This window comes from Phoenix dactylifera, chromosome 9, assembly GCF_009389715.1.
Source record: "Phoenix dactylifera cultivar Barhee BC4 chromosome 9, palm_55x_up_171113_PBpolish2nd_filt_p, whole genome shotgun sequence".
NCBI classification, from domain to species: domain Eukaryota; kingdom Viridiplantae; phylum Streptophyta; class Magnoliopsida; order Arecales; family Arecaceae; genus Phoenix; species Phoenix dactylifera.
In genome coordinates this window covers 1,751,118-1,769,799 of record NC_052400.1, presented here as the reverse complement: position 1 = coordinate 1,769,799, position 18,682 = coordinate 1,751,118, and the positions used below count along the sequence as shown (strand labels likewise).

Below are 18,682 nucleotides of genomic sequence, written 5' to 3'. Positions count from 1 at the left end.
CTTGAATAGCTAGAACAATTTTTCAGCGGAGTTTGAATAGTAAAATACTTGGCTCGAAGGCTCTCAAGCTCGAAGCTTTTTTTTTATCGAGATGAATTCGAGCTTGGATGCTGAGAAAAAAGAAAAGGAGGGGGGAAGCTGAGGTATTGAAATTCCTTTTCTTTGGCGCTTGTTTAAAAACATAACTCTTAGATAAGAGGGAATATTTAAAAAGAGAACAATTGTAGATCTCTGGAAGGGAACAAAGTTTTACCAAAAAATACAAGGGAATAAGGTTCCTTGCCCGTTGAGGATGTGGGAGAATAGTACGTAATGATTAACAGGAATATCGGATAACATTCAAACTTTAAAACTCTCATCCGGTATTCATGCATATGGTTAGTTACTTATGTATATCTACAAGGGCTGTGATTAGTTGTACTATCCTTGAATCACTCTCATTCTGTTGTTTTACCACAATATATATGTACATATCCCAGACATGAGAATGCATTGAGATTTCATCTTCTTTGATGATATCCCACCAACTTTGGCTTCACCATCTCTCCAGCCATGAGAATGCATTGGCCTTCCTTTCTAATTATTATTCACAAAGTATTTTGTACTCTATGCTGTCATGTTCACACTCTTACATTGTAGAGTTAATTAAACTGTATAAGAAAAAAAAACCTTTTCAAATATCATAATAATTAATTTGATCGAGACTTGCATGCGAGAGAGTAACGTACTCAGGAAGTTGAAAAGAAAATGGTGAACCTCTGTGATGAGGAAGAACGGATGTGATTGGGCATTGTCTATTAGGGGGGAGAAAAACAGAACCCTAGAATTCATATTATAACGGCAGATGCTTTAAATTCTCCATAAAAGAAGTACATATTACAATATAATAAGCTTAACCAAACACGGTCTTTGCCCTAGAATCAAAACTCTTTACAACACACACACACACACACACACACACACACACAGAGAGAGAGAGAGAGAGAGATAAAAGTTGATGAACTTAGCTGCACCTTGCAGAGAGAAGAAAAGCCACGATTCAGTGCCATGCATGACACCTGAGCCCAAGTTGGAGTGCTTGATATCATGTATCAATAGGTGGAAAGCAAATCTTCCTATCAAAGCGATGGAGCAATATGGTAGGAGAATTGAGGCCCTATGCGCAGTTAGAGATGGGATAAACATAATTGGCTAGAATTTTTCAATGAGATTTTGACAAGATGGTCTTGTTCCGTCATTTGAATCACAAAACGATCCCTCTTTGTATATAAAAAACATCCAGCCTCTGCTCTTAGCTGCAGTGGATAAAAATGGACAACCATTTGGGTAATGACATGTTACAGTACCTGGCTGACCTTAAATTTCGGACCACCCTGGCCACCCAGATCGAGACAAGATCCAATAGAGATCCCAACAAGCAATTCCGGTTCCCAGTTCAGATAGAGAGAATCTTGGGTTCTGTACGCACTATGCTTTCAAAGTGGAAAAAAACCCCGCTCCCCATGCATGCATGCATGGATGCATGGCTTCATCGAGAAACATATTATATCCACCTAATAAAACGCGACAGGAAAAAAATGTAATAATAAATAAATAACTGATTTTGGAATAGATTGCTTCTTGTGTTGTTTAATCTATCATGTGCTAACTGATTTTGGAATAGATTGCTGTATATATAACTGGGTAATACATACAAACAAGAAAGTCTCTACTTATACACTACTCACTGCAACATGCTAATTAAAAGAGGACCATCTTTCCATTAATCTATGTGGCCAACTGCACAGAGTCGCTACATATAAGAAACATGGCGGTGCAGCTGGGGACTACATTTGTACATGCTGTCACATAGACTGTATTTAGTATCATGACTGTATGCTACTCAAGATTGACATGGAAAAAAGGTTACAACCCACTTTAGTTAGGAGGAATGCATGAATTTTCTTTTAGGGTGGACAAATTGGATAAGGATCGATGCATAAACTCAAACTGTTTCTTTATCTTGAATAATGCATCGTAGCGTTGCCTGTTTAAATTATATCAAAATAGGTCACAAATAGGAGAATAACCGTTATAACAAGGCAGAAACCTCCGATACAACATTCATGAGTTTCGAATGAAGAATGAAGAGTGCCCCTCTTTTTTCTTTCCTAAATCTTCGCTATTTGATGAATTGGTTTGCCCATGTATTTTCTGAAATTTTGGATATCCAGATAAAATGATATGCTAGGGAAGCTTATCTCCGGTCTTAATCTTGAAAATTTGCCATATGGTCTATGCAGATGATATAATTATTTATACTCAGCCTACTATAGAGGACTAGCGTGTTATCAAACAATATTAATTTTTTTAAAGTTAACTATAAATTTTAACGAATGGTTTCATCCTATACTTGGAAACATTATAGCCCAAAGTCCTGGTCCTTCGTCTAGTGATAGGGCTAAACATTACATCCAATGGTCCTACAACAGTTAATTGATCATATTAATATTAGAAAAGGGAATCGTTAGTAGGATTATGCTTGCCAAGGTTGTTCATAGCTCTACTCACAATTACTTGCTCGTTGTTAATTGGGTTCATGAATTGACCCTTGGCTAGGACAGTGTATACGATATTTTATGGGTACATCTGGAAAAGAATAATACGAGGGCATGGATTATGTTCGTGCCACAAACTTATGTCACCTAAGGCTCTTGGTTTCATAGATTTGATCTATATATATATATATATATATATATATATATATATATATATATACACACACACACACACATAGACGTTCCTGATAAACTAAAGAGTGTCTTACTTGGGTGTCTACAGTACTACCTTTCATAATTAGACAAAAAAAATCAAAAGACTTCAATTTAAAGAGCAAACCGAAAGAAATTTTATTAGTAGATAACGTACTCTGGACACATGTTCCAGAAGGCAAATGCATAAAATAAGTACAAAGCATACGTGCTCCTATACAAGGAGATAAAGGAAAATAGAGAATACATATGAACGTGAGAGAACTCCAAAGTCCCAGCCACCAACAGACCCAGTGAAAACAAGAGCTAATGATCTATAGCCACTGCCATGACTTTTAAGTATCCATCATGGATGTGGTGGAGAGAACACAGTGCTCCGGAATGGAAGGGAATTCAGGGATGGTGGGCTTAGGAGGCAATTCAACCTTTGGCATGGGAGGCAGCTCTACCTTTGGGATGCTTGGGATGGATGGCTTAGGAGGCAGTTCGACCTTCGGGATTTCCGGCACAGGCGGCAGCTCGACCTTCGGCATGGTGGGCATCTCCGGCACTGGTGGCAGCTCAGGCTTGGGTAGAGTCGGAACGACGGGCAGCGGTGGGAGCTCAGGCTTAGGGAGGGTTGGGATGGTCGGAGACTCCTCTGGAGTTTCCAACAAATGGCGAGCCGCTTGGCAGTTGCTAAGAACAAGAGTGCAATGAGGATGGACAAGGAGGAGAGGGAAGTGTTTGAAGCCATGGTATGAACTCCAAGGCCTTGGTAAGCTGTTGAAAGATCAGAGGAGTGAAAGGAGGCTCGAGTTTGTGATGAGGAGAATGGACCAATGCTTTGATATTTATAGCTGCGGGAGCTGATGGAGTTAGCTGGTGGTTGGCATGACTAGGCTAAGGGGTAGGTTTGGTGGTTGGCTTTCTTGTGGTCTCTTGGTTCCCATAGGTTGGGAAATTTGAAGAGGTAGTTTGTTTATATTTGTGTTTAGTTCACCTTCTTATCCATCTATGAGAACATCTGTCAGTTGAAAATTTTAAGTTAAGCTTAATGGATCAATTCTTTTGACAAAGTTTATACTCATACATTAACGTTTGATAACTGTTATAGGTTATCTGAGTTCACTTTAATATGATTACGTTTTTCCAAATCTTTTGGCAAAGTTTATTGCAAGCAATGGACATCATATGCTGCCATAGAAACACCTACTAATTGCGATTCTTCCATTCCTGTATATTACTTGCTAAACGCTGCCAACTGTTGAGCCTCATCTCAACTATTTGCAATCAGCTCTATTATGATAAAATATTTCATTTCATATCAGTTGTTTATCTATTTCATGTCATATCAGTAATATATCCAAGTCTGAGAGCTATATCAGATGGGTTGCATCCTGTGGTTGCATTCTTGTCATTAATGTATGGCTTGCTCAGTCGTGTTAGAAGTTCATGTTTATAAAACACAAGTAGGAACTGGCATAGGATGAAGCATCTCAGCAATCATTTGTGATTATTCATGGTGTCAGCATCAACTGCATGATTCCTCCACCGTCGTGCTCTCCACCACCACCACCACCTCCAGAACCCCACGACGGCGAGTCTCCGAGCATCGAAGAAGAGAGGCATGCTGTGATCCTATCCTGGTTAGCCCTTACAGGCCTTGATGCTACCGCAGCTATTGGGATTTAAGATCTCCTCCTGATACTGTCTATAGGAAAGCTGGTAATCCTTTTCACAGACTTGAATTCAATTGTGAGGTCATATGCAGCAAGTATCACAAGTTCGAAGGATCGGCGTCGCGCAATTTCCATTTTCCATCAGAATGCCAACATGGTTCGCATTTATTCTCTACGAGATTTGGTGGTGTCCATTTGTCTCACATATTTCATGAAAAAGAAATTTATGCTTATGCTGAAGCCACTATTGTAACATTAAAAAGAATGCAAAATATATATAAAGATATTAAGAATGCAGTCTTCCAGATAAAAATGAAGCAACTAGATGTGGTGATGGAGTACTTCCTTTCTTCTTCTCTTTTTAGGAGAATGGGAGGCAATCCCACCCTACTTAAAGGAACAAACCCTGTCGACCATTTCTATTTAATGGCTGGTAGACAATTACAATTGTCGAGATTGAATTAATTTGATATACAAACAGACTACGTAACAATTCATTTCTATGCAGGTTGATTACTTGCTCGGCAAACAGGCATACTTCGGCAAAAACAGAATCCAAGGAAAGAAATTTTCATTTCTTTATGCTAAACACTGGCAATCACCATTTGTGTTCAAATTAACCTAATGGTCGTTCTGACGCTGATGCTGTCTCTAAGGCTGACATACTTGAAACCTCCACATCCAGAGATGGGTGTAATGAACTACTACATCTCAGTATTAACAAGAACTGCTGATGGGGAAGAAGCTTATAACAGCAGCAGTATCACATGGGAAGCTCTACATCTGCGAGGCACGAGCTGGTGACTAGATATGCTTCAAGGAGGCCAGGAACTTTGTGGAGAGAACAGCCAGTTTTTTCAACGTAGCCTAGAAACAAGGATGCAGCTTTTTTGGTCTATCTGTATTGTAAATTAAGGTGCAAGGGATTGCTTTAGGATAGAGTGGATGTGAAATTTCAAGTCATAACACCCTTTTTCTGATGAGTTCAAGGCTGAGCAATCACTATGTTCTGTATTTGTTGGTGCCATCAGAATCACATAAGAAGCCTGCTACCGAAAGATTAGCTCCAAAACCCAGCTTGATAACAAGCAAAATAGAAATCGATGCCAACTGTTGAGATTTGATGGTCTATCACAAGCACCACCAAGAACTTGGTTGGATGGTATTAACTCACCTATTGGATAACAAGATTCAATTCCAAGTGGCATCACTTCAATCTCCATCAGATGGGGTGGGAATAGGCAGAAGGTGGGGATTTCCCCCTCCTAGTTTTAAAAAGATAAAATAAAAATAATAATATGAAACGTTTATCATCTGATGCTTCTGTCAATGTTTAACAGCTTCTATAAGTATCTCTAGCATCCAAAGATGAGTCAGGAAACATTCATCATTAGAAAAGACAGTAAATAGTAAATATAAACCTTCATCATACATACATGCATGCATACATACATATCTATTGATCTAATAGCATGAATATATTTAAGGGTTTCACTATAACTATTTAACTATCAGAGATGAAATTGTGGGTATATTACCAGCTTATTCATAAACCAATTTTACGTTCCAAGCACGAAAAACATGTAGTTTATGATGGCAGTCTCAATAATTTATGCTATATTCCACCAAAAAATAAAACTATTCTACATAAATGGTCCACACACACACACACACACACACACACACACAGAGAGAGAGAGAGAGGTTATATATAGGTAAATCCCCTATTATGTAAGCACCGTAAGATATTATGAGTCCATAAAGGTTGCCTTAAAAAAGACTACTGACAAGAGAAGCAAAGAAGCTCACTACAACCAACTCATATGACAACACAAGGATCTCTACCACCACAAATTCACAGCCAATGACACATCTGTCTACTTCATGGAGAACGAGGTGGAAGAGAGATCCCAGGGAAAGGAGGAAAGGGAGGAAGAAGTGGAATGCTAGGCAATGGAGGGAGAGGGATGTCAGGCATGGGAAATGGGGATGCAAATGGGATTCGAGGCAGAGGTGGAAAAGCCATATCCTGCAGCCTCAATCTTGCCTTGCTAAACATCATCATCTTACTTATTTTGACACCACTTCCCTCCGCTATCCTTCATGACCTTGCCTTGCTTCCTCTAGTCTTCTAGCATCACTAGAGAGTAACAAGCTGCTGAGAACTAGTAAGACAAGCATACAGAAACAAAGAAATCTTGCCATAACTAGGCTTCTCATGAGAGAAATCTTGGTGCAAGGTAGCAGGAAGTTCATGTCTCCTTATACTAAGAGATAAATGGGGCTGGTCTAACAGTATTTGTGATGGTCTATGGTTAGTTAACATTTGGTAGCAAACGAGATCTTGAAACTTGTGCTTACCAATCCACCTCAGTCGACACAATTGGCTAAGATGAAGGTGGTGTAAATTGGAAGGAGCGCCTCCATCAATGGTGGTCAACAATCAATCCAAAGTGATGCTTTGTTTACACCTTAGTCAATGGGTAGCATTCATTCATTGCATTGTAACAACAAAATGGATGCATAAATGGAAGAGAACAACAATAAATTTCTTTATTCAACATTCTAGAACTTATGAGAAACATTGGTGTAGAGATCATGTTTTGGCCATCTTATATTTTGTAAGCAAAATTCTAGCTGTGGTTCAGATCCATAAAACAATTTAGTAGGATTTTCCTTTGAGACAAACATATTCGTTTACAAGGCCATCTAAGAAAACTCTGCTAATATAGCCTGGATTTGCTGAACTGCTCACATGAGTCACATTATAAACACACTTCAGCTTTCAAGGAATATTATTCCTTATGCAAGATATATTACTTCTTACTTCATCATTCCACCTGCCTTGTTACAATCCAACATGCATTGCACTTATTACGAGCTAGTCTATATTTTCATAACATGAGGAACTTAAAATTCCTCCTATATGACTCTCAAAACATGGCATATACATTTTAAGTGCTTTACTCTTGCAGTAAATTGATAAATGGAAAGCCAAATATTTGCTGAAGCTCTAGCTTGCAAATTGCTGCAAATAAAGGATTTTTTTCCCTCAATATGAGAGTAGATATTCTTAAGAAGAAATAAATTCTCAAGAGTTATCTTTTACTTATTTTCTTATAAATCTTACGGGAATAAAATGCTTCGATGACAACAGATTCTTCAGAGCTAAGATGTATTATATGGCTTCACAATCTTAAATATAAACTACAATACTTCTTAAAGATGATGCCATGGAGTTGAGCATCAGCAATGGAACTTCCTTGCAGGAGATTAATTTGTCATGCTAGCACTCCTTCAGAAACTACTTAAAGCCTTGTCTTTTTTGTCGAGGCGTCTTTGTTTGCATAAGTAGAATGAAAGTGGAGAATGAACACTTTGAGAAAGTGGCATTTTTATAAAGTTCACTTTGCAAAAGTGGCATGTTTTCTGATTAGGTTGCTGGAGGACAGAGCTGCTAAAATGCACTTTCATCCCTTTAGGCATTTTGGTTTCAAGAGAGAAAAAGTGACCGATCACTTTAAGAAGGAATTAATAAAAAGTATAAGTTAATCTACATCCTTCACAGCATGTATTGATTGAATAAAATAATATCAATTTATTGTCAATTATTTACTCATATATATGTAATATTATTATTAGTTATTATTGAAGATGTGAATGTAATCTTGATATATACTTTCTTATGGAGCATGAGTTGATTGATAAAATAATATTAAATATTTTTTAGTATTAAAATGTGATCGTAGTCCAGATCAAAGAAAAGGAACCTGCCCCCTCCCCCCCCCCCCTCCCCTCAATTATTTTGGGTGAAAAATACTTTAGGGGCTAAAGTGATTTCATCTTTCACTTTCGCAGATAAACATCTGAAAGTGGACCAAAGTCACTACTCCAAAATGACTTTCATCCAAGTAAATATATCCTCTATAAAAGACTTGGATAGGGTAAAAATTGGGTCTCATCGAGGCAATTAGTAATTTTTAGTTTTCACTAGTTGTTAAAAATAGTCTCTGAAATCGTTACTACCATTCCACCTCAGCTCCTATCTGTATAAAATGTGAACACTTAGAGGTGCACCTCCATCTGTGATTTTATTTTTTCAGCTTTCAAAATTTGTTTGACCTTTTACTCTTTTCCCGAGAGATTCTTATGCCTGTTTTTCATCCTAAGAACAACTCAAGTCATTTCTAAAGTATAGTGGTTTTTCTTTGGTTTTCATATGACCAACTCTACCCATGCATTTCTCTGCACGCATCACCCAAGCCCACACTTCAATATCTCTTAAATATTCAAGAGATGTCAAGATGACTTGTAGCTAAAATTCCTGCAATAGGCCTATTTGAACTCCCATGAAAACCAGGTCAGGACATGAGAACATCTTCTTGTCAGGCTCACTTCCTTTATTTACTAATATGAAGCCCACAGGATATCTCATCAACCACCTACAAGATTACATGTCTCCACAGAGAGGATAGATTAAGTTCCACTACTAAGATAGCAATAGAGTCAAGCATTAGTTCCTCCTTGGTCCTAATGTAACTTCATATACAATCAGCAGCCTTTTTTCAGCTCTTCATGGAAACACATTACCAGAGCGTCACCAAACCTTCGTCTAGAACATTCTTTACTAAATTCTGAATATATGTTAAGAAAAGTTGCCCACTACAAAGTATATATTTTGCATAGCACCAAGCCTATACAATCTCATATTAGCCTTTGGTACTCTAAGCTGTAGAACCAAGTACATACCATGAGAAAAACCATGGGCTGCAGCTTTTAATGAACCTTAGTTATCATAGGAACAAACAAAAGCACTTAAAAACACACAAGCACTTGTAGCCAAGATTCATCCAATTCCCCTTGGCTCCATTTCATCTCCCAAAATGCATCCACAAATAACTAGTGCTCTGGAAGGGACCATACGGCAGATTACTTTGGTACATATTAGTTGCAGTTAATCTTATTAGGGTCTTTCAAAGTGGAATTCCCAGATACAAGAACTAGCTGCAGTTTACAAGAATACCCTAAATTCCAACAATAATTAAACCCTGGGGAAAAAACTATGCATGTCAAAGATCTTATACAGTCATCTTTCAAAAATATAAAATAAAGTGAACAAGAATGATCTTGTCTGAATTCTCCAAACTAAAATCTCGTCTTTTAAAGTTTTCCAGGTAAAACTTGGACACAGTTACAGTAACATTCCTTTATGAAATTTCTGCTACTGCTGCATGAGCAAGGTCACCATCAATCTAAACATGAGAGACAAATTCCTCTTCCAAATCATGGGGTATAATGGACTGCAATTTATTATTAAGGGGATAAAAGCAGAACTTTTATGGCTTTCTTCATAGAAGTGCACTGTGCCTCGACAATTTTTCCATCATCTAGAAATATACTTTCTTTGCCATATAGAATTACATATATGCGGAAATCAATTGGATCAGTCTGAAGTTTCAAAAATGGAGCTCAGATACCATGGGCCCTAAACCTGGAAATCAGTAATAAATTATATAAGCAACTCAGAAGTACATCCTTTCTGCTAAACCCCAAAAATACTTATCTAATGCAACCATAATTCTTGAAATGAAATTGATACCAACATATCTAAAGCGATTGCAATTTTGGTTAAACAAAATCGGCTTGTAATAGTCATTTGCTTCTTCCCACATGCGTTTAATTAAATATCACGGCAAGCTACAACAATGTCATATCATGTTCCAAGGTTTCAGAATGCAAAAAGTTCTTCGCATCAGCACTCAAATAAGAGGACTGGTGGTAGGCAGGAGCTTACCTATATGAAATGAAACTAATAAAGTTATGAACCCAATCTGATCATAAAATAGCCGATGGTTTCAGAGACTTGTCCACATCACTTTCATGTACAGCAACCACTGAGTAGTGAAAATAGACTTGAGCTCCTTAAGGTTTACTGTTCCTGCTGGTGAATAGCATAGTTTTCTTCTCATATAACCACACAATTTAATAGCCCATTGATTTATTTTGTGAGAATAATTTTCAGAATGGGTTTTAAAAACCAGCCTAAAATTGGTTATATTCTGAATACCTCATCAATATTTAAGCATAAGAAAGATCCTAGATAAGCATTACCTAAAATGTAGCATCAACACCATGAAGAATATGTGCTGCTAGAAACTGTATCAATTTCTTAAGTTGAATCCAAGCGTTAAGAACATCTTCTTAATCAGATGCACATTAGAAAGGAAATGGCTAAGGACCCTAGAAATTCAGTTCACCTTCACTGCTTAATTTATCAAAACATGAGCATATACTCAGAAAAGACAGTGGGTGTGGCATATATATATATATATATATATATATATATATATATATATATATATATATATATATATATATAAGTTAAAAACATAATTCTGCACAGTCTAGCCTCTACTACTGGTTTATCATATGCAATTCTGTAAGTGCACATTTAAAATTTTATCATCCAATGACTAACTAAAGCTTATGATTAACTTGAGATTGCTTACAGAAAAAATGAAAATACCAGAATTACAAAGTCGGTGATGATGTCTCCACTATATCAGGTGGCACATTATCTGCAGAGAAAATTTAATGATCTCATTAACTGATGCTATTATAGAAATAGAAAGAGTGAAAATGATACAGAAGTTGTTAACAAGGTCATTACTACCATTTGGTATGCCTGTAGAAAGCATGCGATCTATGTTATCGATGCGCCTCTGTATTGACTTCAAGAGCAAGTTCAATGCTGAAACTCTCTTACGGATGGAGGAGATCTTGGTTGCATGTTGCATAATAAATGGCAAGGGTGCATCTTCTAATAGCTTATCTAGTTCTGCAATAACAACATAATATAGGATGACTATAAAAAAGCCAACAAATGTGCACGGGCCAATGCATGTTAGATACCAACGCGAAAGAAAAAGAATATTGTTTGAGTACAGCTGCTCAAAATAGCTTAGATTGCATTATTTTATTCAGACAATATGTAGCTAATTTAAAGGAAAAGGACTAAAGTCAAATTGTGTTATGTAGATTTCAACAGATGAGGTATGATCTATGCCTGAGTGAGGGTTTAAGGCACAAGCCTTGGGCAGGACTCTCCATGAATATTGGTGCTATAGGATATGCAAAATACTTGTGTATATGTTCTAAAGGAGAACTTAAGTGTAAAAAAGTATCAAAATAATAGTAAAATAAATGATATAACTTTTACAGAAAAATAACTTAGGATATATTGGGCTGTTTGGACACATCTTCCACATGCATGTGATGTCCTGCCAATGATTGGGAAGGAAGTAGAAGATAGGTTAGGGAGAGGGCAAAGCATATAAATCAGGGGAGGGAACAAGTCCTGCAAACCAAAACTTTTGGGATGCAGGAAAAGACCTTTTTGGTTGAAATCCAGCACCCATAAATTCTTGGGTGGGTAGGATCCATTGCCTGCCCAGATCCCACAAGTTTCTCCCTCTCCTTGACTCTTCCTCAACCTTTTCCACCCGGTTGGGCATACCACATAGACATGGGAATGAAGCATCTAAGCAACTCCTAGATTAGAGGGAAGACAGAAGATTTACATGAGCATAAACATATTAACAAAAGAAGAGAAGTGACAGGAAACAAAAACACAACGAAGAGTCAAAGATGAAATTATATCTGACATTCTTAGAATAGCACATAATTGATGTCAATTTTTTTTGGTGCAGAAGCCTGCAATATCTATTTCACTTTTCACTATTTATTCATAATTCAAAACTAGAGAGAAGGCAGTCTCTGAGGTCTTTAAATGTGCTCTGACGAAGGAATGCGCATAAATAATACAAGCAAGAACTACTAAATTTGTTTTTGAAAGCATAAGCATATCCATAACCATCTAGCCTTTTCCCTACTGTTTAGAGCCAGCTTCAGGGATCCTAATTCATCAAGTATTCCTATTTAGGGCCATGTTTGATGTTATTGGAAGTATCTTTATATCCTTCTTCACAATCTCTATCTATGTTATCTCAAGTTTACCCCCCCCCCACCCCACCCTTTTTTTAACAACCTTCAACATACTAAAGTACCTCTCCTTGCTAAAGCCTCCTCGAATTTTCGGCCATACCATCTCAATCGCTTTACCATCACTTTGTTACGAATTTGTACAACTTCTATGTCTCCTCCAATATATTCATTTCTTAATCCTTCCTTCCAACTTTCACCATATATCCATCTTTCACCATATATTCATCTTAACAATCGCATTTCTACCACAATCAACTTGTTTTCATGTACTTCTTTTATTGCCTAACACCCGAAGCTATCCTGCGGTCTTTATCGTAGTTCTATTAAATTTTTTCTCAAGTCTCCAAGGTATGCACTTATCACATAATATTCCAGATACATCTCCACTTCATCCAACCACCTTCAATCCTATTATATACATCTTCAACTATCTCCCATCTATTTTGCATAATTGATCCTAAATAACAAAACCAATCACTATTTGGTATCTCTCGTCCATCACTCTTAATTGTTATTACATTTTCATGTCTATTCTCACTAAATCTACATTCCATCTACTCTATCTTTGTTCTACATAGAATGAGATAGACTCAGACGTACTAAAGGATATTGCATGGTCTGAAAGGAAATGGTTGAAAATTGCTTGGCAACTACTAAATAAGAATATGACTACTGTCGATCCGGGATTGCATGGTTAAAAATACTTTTGTATTGCTATTGAAGGAGCATTGGCTGCATCCAAGGAATTGAATGCCAGCAACACAGGCTTCATGTGCCTAAACCAAGGCCAACTAATCTAGTGTCTTAAACATAGTGACCACCTAAAGAAAAAAGTTAGACAAACTTGTTTCGCAACTAAGTACTTTTGAATAATAGGACAGTTACTATATAGAGAACTAAACAAGATATAGAACATGTAGTTGGAAGGTTAGGCAATATACTAAAACCTCAACAAAGAATGTTTGACTATTTCAGAAAGAATACTTTAATAACTCACAGGAATCATAGGTTATTTCTTGTATTATTTCATGAGAGTGCTCATTTACATTTAGGTTCATGAAAACATCCAAGTTGATTTCATTATTTAGTGCCCCGAATGCAGCCAATGTCCGTTCTATGGTCAATCCTGGAACTCTCTTAACTAGGTTGTGCGATCCCTACTTACATACACATTTGCCCTAACAGCTATCTTATTATCCAATAATTATTTGAGCAATCCCCACCCCTTCCTCCCAAATCATGCAATATTTGTTAGTACCTCCACTTTTGCCGTTGCTCTCCTAGTGCATGAAGCTAAAGAAGATGAACTAATACCCCACCTCTTGCTAAAGGATGTTATTTTATTATTAGATGGGATATTTATAAGATAAAAGTTCGACACACTTGCATTAGCTTCACTCAAATGGAAACCCTCAAATGGAAACCATATCATAAAGGAGTGGTGGACCCCTCAAAGGCATGATTTGATGATGTTGCCTTTTCATTTAAGACCAAACATATGGATTAATTTCAAGTTATCTGATCTGGCATTAGAATTGTCATACTTAGAGCCATCATCATTCATCATGTTGGTATTTCCATGCTTCCCAACTGTTGTGCTCTTTCCACATAAAATCTTGAACCGAAAATGCCTTGTACATACAAAAAAGCATACTTAGAATTTTCCATATATTAAAAAAAAGCTTAAAACTTCGAGATGTTGGATAGTTTAATTAAAGTTACGAATTAACATGAGTGACTACATATAGTTACTGCAAATACCATAAACCAAGCTTTGGTGATCTCATAGTTGGTACGTTTTTTAACAAAATCTCAACCCTTCCACTTCTGCTTGTGAGCCACTGTAGTGGAAACCTCAACTTCAAAGTTTTTAACTGATTCTTTAACTTTTTCTTATCAGAAATATTCCATGTTTCCTGGATAAAGACTGGGACTTTCACCTTCCAACTCTCTTCTGTAAATTGTCTGCCTCCATAATTATCCAAAAGGAACTGATCCTTCAATATTCTTATCGACTGTTCTTCTAGTAGATCCATCCAATTAGCCAATCAACTTTTAGGGATCATTGGTGCACTTCTACTAGATAGCAAATCTCTATATTGCTCTAGGATGATCATTTCCTAAGGGCAATTAAAATTTGTTGCCATGCTTAAAGATTTGCAAACGAAAAGAACATAGAGTGAGAACAATAACTTTCTGGGATAAAAAAATCTTCTTGAAACTTAGGGAAAACAATAGATAAAAACTTTATGCCTAAATGGTAATGAATCAGATCTTTGATGCAAGAAAATATGTATACCAACATTAATTGAAAACCAGATAAAATTAGTCAAAATATTTCTAACTAGTTTTATGAATACATCAAAAAAAATTTCAATGACATAGATCAATTTGAATATGATACTATAAACCTAACATAGAATTAGGCACAAATAATCATGAAGTCATTGTTATGGTGAATTTGGAATGAATCTAAATGATTGTAGGTAACCAGTAGAAAGATTGTAGCCGTGTGTTAACTTTATAAAATTACAATTTGAAATTCAATCCATGCCTCCAAAGGAAGTAAAAAAATAATAAATTTTATAAAACTTATATGAAGATTGTGTGGATTTATCTCATCTCATCTTTCATGCTCAATTTCTGGTGCTCAGTATATGGGAGAAGATAGTGGAATGATTCCATTACCGACACACCACTTTCTCCCATTCCATCGAGCATTCTAGCATTGACATCATACTCCCTTTCTCTAAAAGCATAGCTCAAACAAATCACACAAAAAAAAATAAAGAGAGGTAGGGTACCTCGCTAGGATTTTGGGAAGATAGAGGTTGAAGCCACAGTGGGGAATCAAGCAGACACCATGAAAGATGCAGCTATAGCCAACAACGGAGTACAATAAAGGAAGCTAATCAAGAGATGTAGCATAATGAAGATCAGCGGAAGAACCCCACCACTTTAAACGATGACAATTGCTACCGATTTCTGGTACTGCATACCAAAGGGAGGAGCCTGACAACATCAGAAGGTGGCACTAGCATTGAGATCGTTGTGGGCAAAAAGGGTGTAAGATGCTTGGGAAAGAGAGGAAGAGGAGGGGTTAGGGTCAAAGACAATGGAGGAAATTTTCGAGGGCACTGACCAAAATAGGCAAAGAAAAGCATAAAACATGGCATAAGCCCATACTAGGGTTCATATGGAATATTTATGCCAAGTAAAATGGGCATAGGAGGCTTGGCCAGGAACAACCTATTCTAGTCTATCCTAGTTTGTAAAAAGTGTTTGGCTGGAATAAGTCCAGGCTCTAGGTCTTCCACTCCAACTATACAATCCCAAAGGTCATTGGAACCTTAAAGAGAAATAGTTTTCTATCATTTTAAACAAAATAATAATGCACGTTTTTGCTCCTTTTAAAGATCAGTCAAGAGTGTATTTTTTTAAATAACTTTGCAAAATTCATTTTTCTAAAATTCTTAGTCTAATTACAAAGCTTAGATAAGAAATACACATATTGGAACATTTTAACAAATAATATCCTTCAATATCTCCTTTCATACAATATGCAGATATATGAAATAATTAAATTATTTTTTTCTCACCATCCATTATCTCCTTTTTTTAACCTTATGCTAGATAGGTTACTTAAACACTTGCATCTAGTTCCTAGAATCATATTGGATATGAAAATAAATTGGAAACTTGTCAAACATTTGAATACAAATGTAAGGTTTTTAATGTAGTTCTTAAAACTTAGTAGAGAGTTGGACTCTGGACTCCAACAATGAGTTCAACCCTCAATTAGAAATGTTTAAAAAGAGCTTTTGTTTTTTTCAAAGATTGGTCAGGAATAATTTTGTAAAATGTCATTTTCTAATACCCTTAAGCTAATTACAAAGTTTAAATGAGAAATATGCATACTGACTTTAATTTTAAAAAACACTTTTTAATGCTTCCTTTTATACAACTTTATATATATGTGTGAACTCTTGTCAAACAGGCATTTGCAAAGGACACCTTCTAGTTCTAAGTGACTAGGGGATAGGCATTCGCAATATGATTTAGTTAGAATTATTTTTTTCTAAGTATCCCGTTATCTCTTTCGTTCTCTTGCTAATTATGTTATCTGGATATTAGAAATCTTATAGTCCATGTTGGATACACATCCAAATTGGATAAGCATCAGTTACTTGTATACGTATCAATTTTTTATTAATTGCAGTTTCTAGAAATTAGTAGAGGACTACACTCCAACAACGAGTTCGACATACAAGATTAATGTTTAAAATGGTCTTTTCTTCCTTTTGAAGATTGTTCAATAGTTCACATACTAAATAATTTTGTGAAATGTCATTTTTACAAAGTTCTCAAGCTAATTAGAAGGTTTAGATAAGAAACATACATATTAAAAGACCTTCATAAATAGAATATTTTAATGTTCCATGATGTCAAATGTTTAAGTATATTTGATTTAGGTATTTTTTTTACCTAAATATTTGTCTTCTTTTTTTCTTGCAAAGTTAGATACTCGAACACGTGTCCAAATCCAATTCTTGTATCAGTGTCCACGCAATAGAAAAAAAATACCAAAAAGCTAAATCTTTGACAAAGCGTAGAACATATCCAAATCAATGATAGAACGAGAACTAATTCAACTATCTCAACCCTTAAATTGGAGAAAAATTATTTGCAACAGGAAAAAGAGTGCACGCTCCAAACAAATGAGAAGCATTCTGTACACCAAATTCCTGAGAACTCAACTCGTAACACCAACGAAATCCATGGTCTTTTCCCATTCAATCTCAGAACAGATCCTCAAAAACTCCATACAAATTAATAAAGAGGAAAACTGATTCTTTTACGAAAAAAAAAACAAATAAACAGCAACTACAGATCCATATGTAGCACATCAGCAGAACGTTTTTCCATTCTCGAAATGAAACACAATGTCAATCAAAATCTAGAATTCTCCCATCAAAATCTGACAACAAAACCTCCAAAATCCTTAAAATTCGACTAAAAAAGCAATTTTGATTCCAGAACCAGAAAGAATAGTGCATCAACATCTCATAACGTCCAAATTCCGTTAAAACCTAGATTCGGAAAAATAGAGATTGAAGAAGAAAACAAAGCTATATCTCATTTCGAGGAAGGCTCAAAAGAGAAAAAAGAGAAGAATTGCCTCCGGCGAAACGATCGAGGGAGAGAATGAGCTCGTCCTGGCTCCGAGCCGCGCCCTCCGCTCTGGCATCGAACTCCCTCATCACACTCCCCAGCGTCGAGGAGATCGCCCTAGCTAGGGCCTCGCATCCTTCCCTAGGGTGCCCGGACTCCTCCGCGCCGGCTGCTACCGCCGCCGCATCTCCTCCCGTCGCGAGACGCTCCGACAAGCCGTCGGCGGACGGTAGGTCTCCGTCGTCCATGGAGTGCACTTCCCATCAAGAGACAGCGGAACTGCAGCGGTGGAACACCTGGGTAAGTTGAGCTGTGGCGAATCCGATGGCGTAGATGATGATACTAGTTGTGATCCTGGCCGTTCAATCCATGGTTTCTTTAGAAGGCCACCGCTTAAATTGGGGTTTGACAGACGGTTCTTAGAGGGTACGTGGGAACAGCTAGCTATCTTTGGCCTAATTTTTGCTGGGGTTAAGAAGAATTACTATCTAATACATAAAAATTCGACTAAGTCATCAATTACTTTCGAATCCATAATTAGGTATAAGTACCTAGTTTTACATTAGGTTTGGGTTGTATGTTAAGGTTTGGACTGTATGTTAGGTTTAGATTTATAGCCAACGGTAGTCAAAGGACACTGACGATGTAAACCTCATCATCAATACCAAATATTAGTTGGCATCATTGAAAGAAAACCTAGAACAAAAGCCAGTAGATCTCAAAAGGGATCAAGAATAGAGATGTCTGATGTTGAATCATTAATAAAATCATTTTTAAGCTTTTCATCAATCTCTCGAGTGTTATGAGGCTACTTGGGAGACCATATTGCAAGGTTGTGATTCAGAAAAAGATTTTGGCGAGAAGCCAAAGTAATTCTATCAATGTTTTGTGAATATTGGATGTGGAAGGTTGAAGGTTTAGCAGGAAAAAGAGGATTGAGGCTTTTTAATTCACTTTCCTAGCACACTTGGTTTTCTTTTGATATGTTCTAAAGCTAGGAGCGGCAAACGATTTTCTTCCCATGTCAGCTTGTAGATTTCTTTTTTCTTGATTTTTCTTTATCTTACTCAAGTTCGAGGGTCTTGGGTTTTGACA

General features: G+C 36.7%; 1 protein-coding gene across 2 annotated transcripts; it reads right to left on the bottom strand.

The window, feature by feature from the left end:
- Positions 1-9,480: 9,480 nt before the first annotated feature.
- On the bottom strand, positions 9,481-17,866 carry LOC103695503. 2 transcript variants are annotated; one of them, XM_008776854.4, is made up of 4 exons: positions 17,595-17,866; positions 11,085-11,249; positions 10,938-10,989; positions 9,481-9,902 (listed from the first exon to the last, which is right to left on the bottom strand). In XM_008776854.4, the coding sequence occupies exons 1-3, from the start codon at positions 17,833-17,835 to the stop codon at positions 10,943-10,945; spliced, it is 453 nt and encodes a 150-aa protein (XP_008775076.1). In that variant the 5' UTR covers positions 17,836-17,866; the 3' UTR covers positions 9,481-9,902; positions 10,938-10,942. The 2 variants fall into 2 exon arrangements, with proteins under 2 accessions (XP_008775076.1, XP_038985698.1); XM_039129770.1 differs by lacking the exon at positions 9,481-9,902 and adding an exon at positions 11,804-11,962 and having other exon boundaries at positions 10,774-10,989; positions 17,595-17,844.
- Positions 17,867-18,682: the final 816 nt, after the last annotated feature.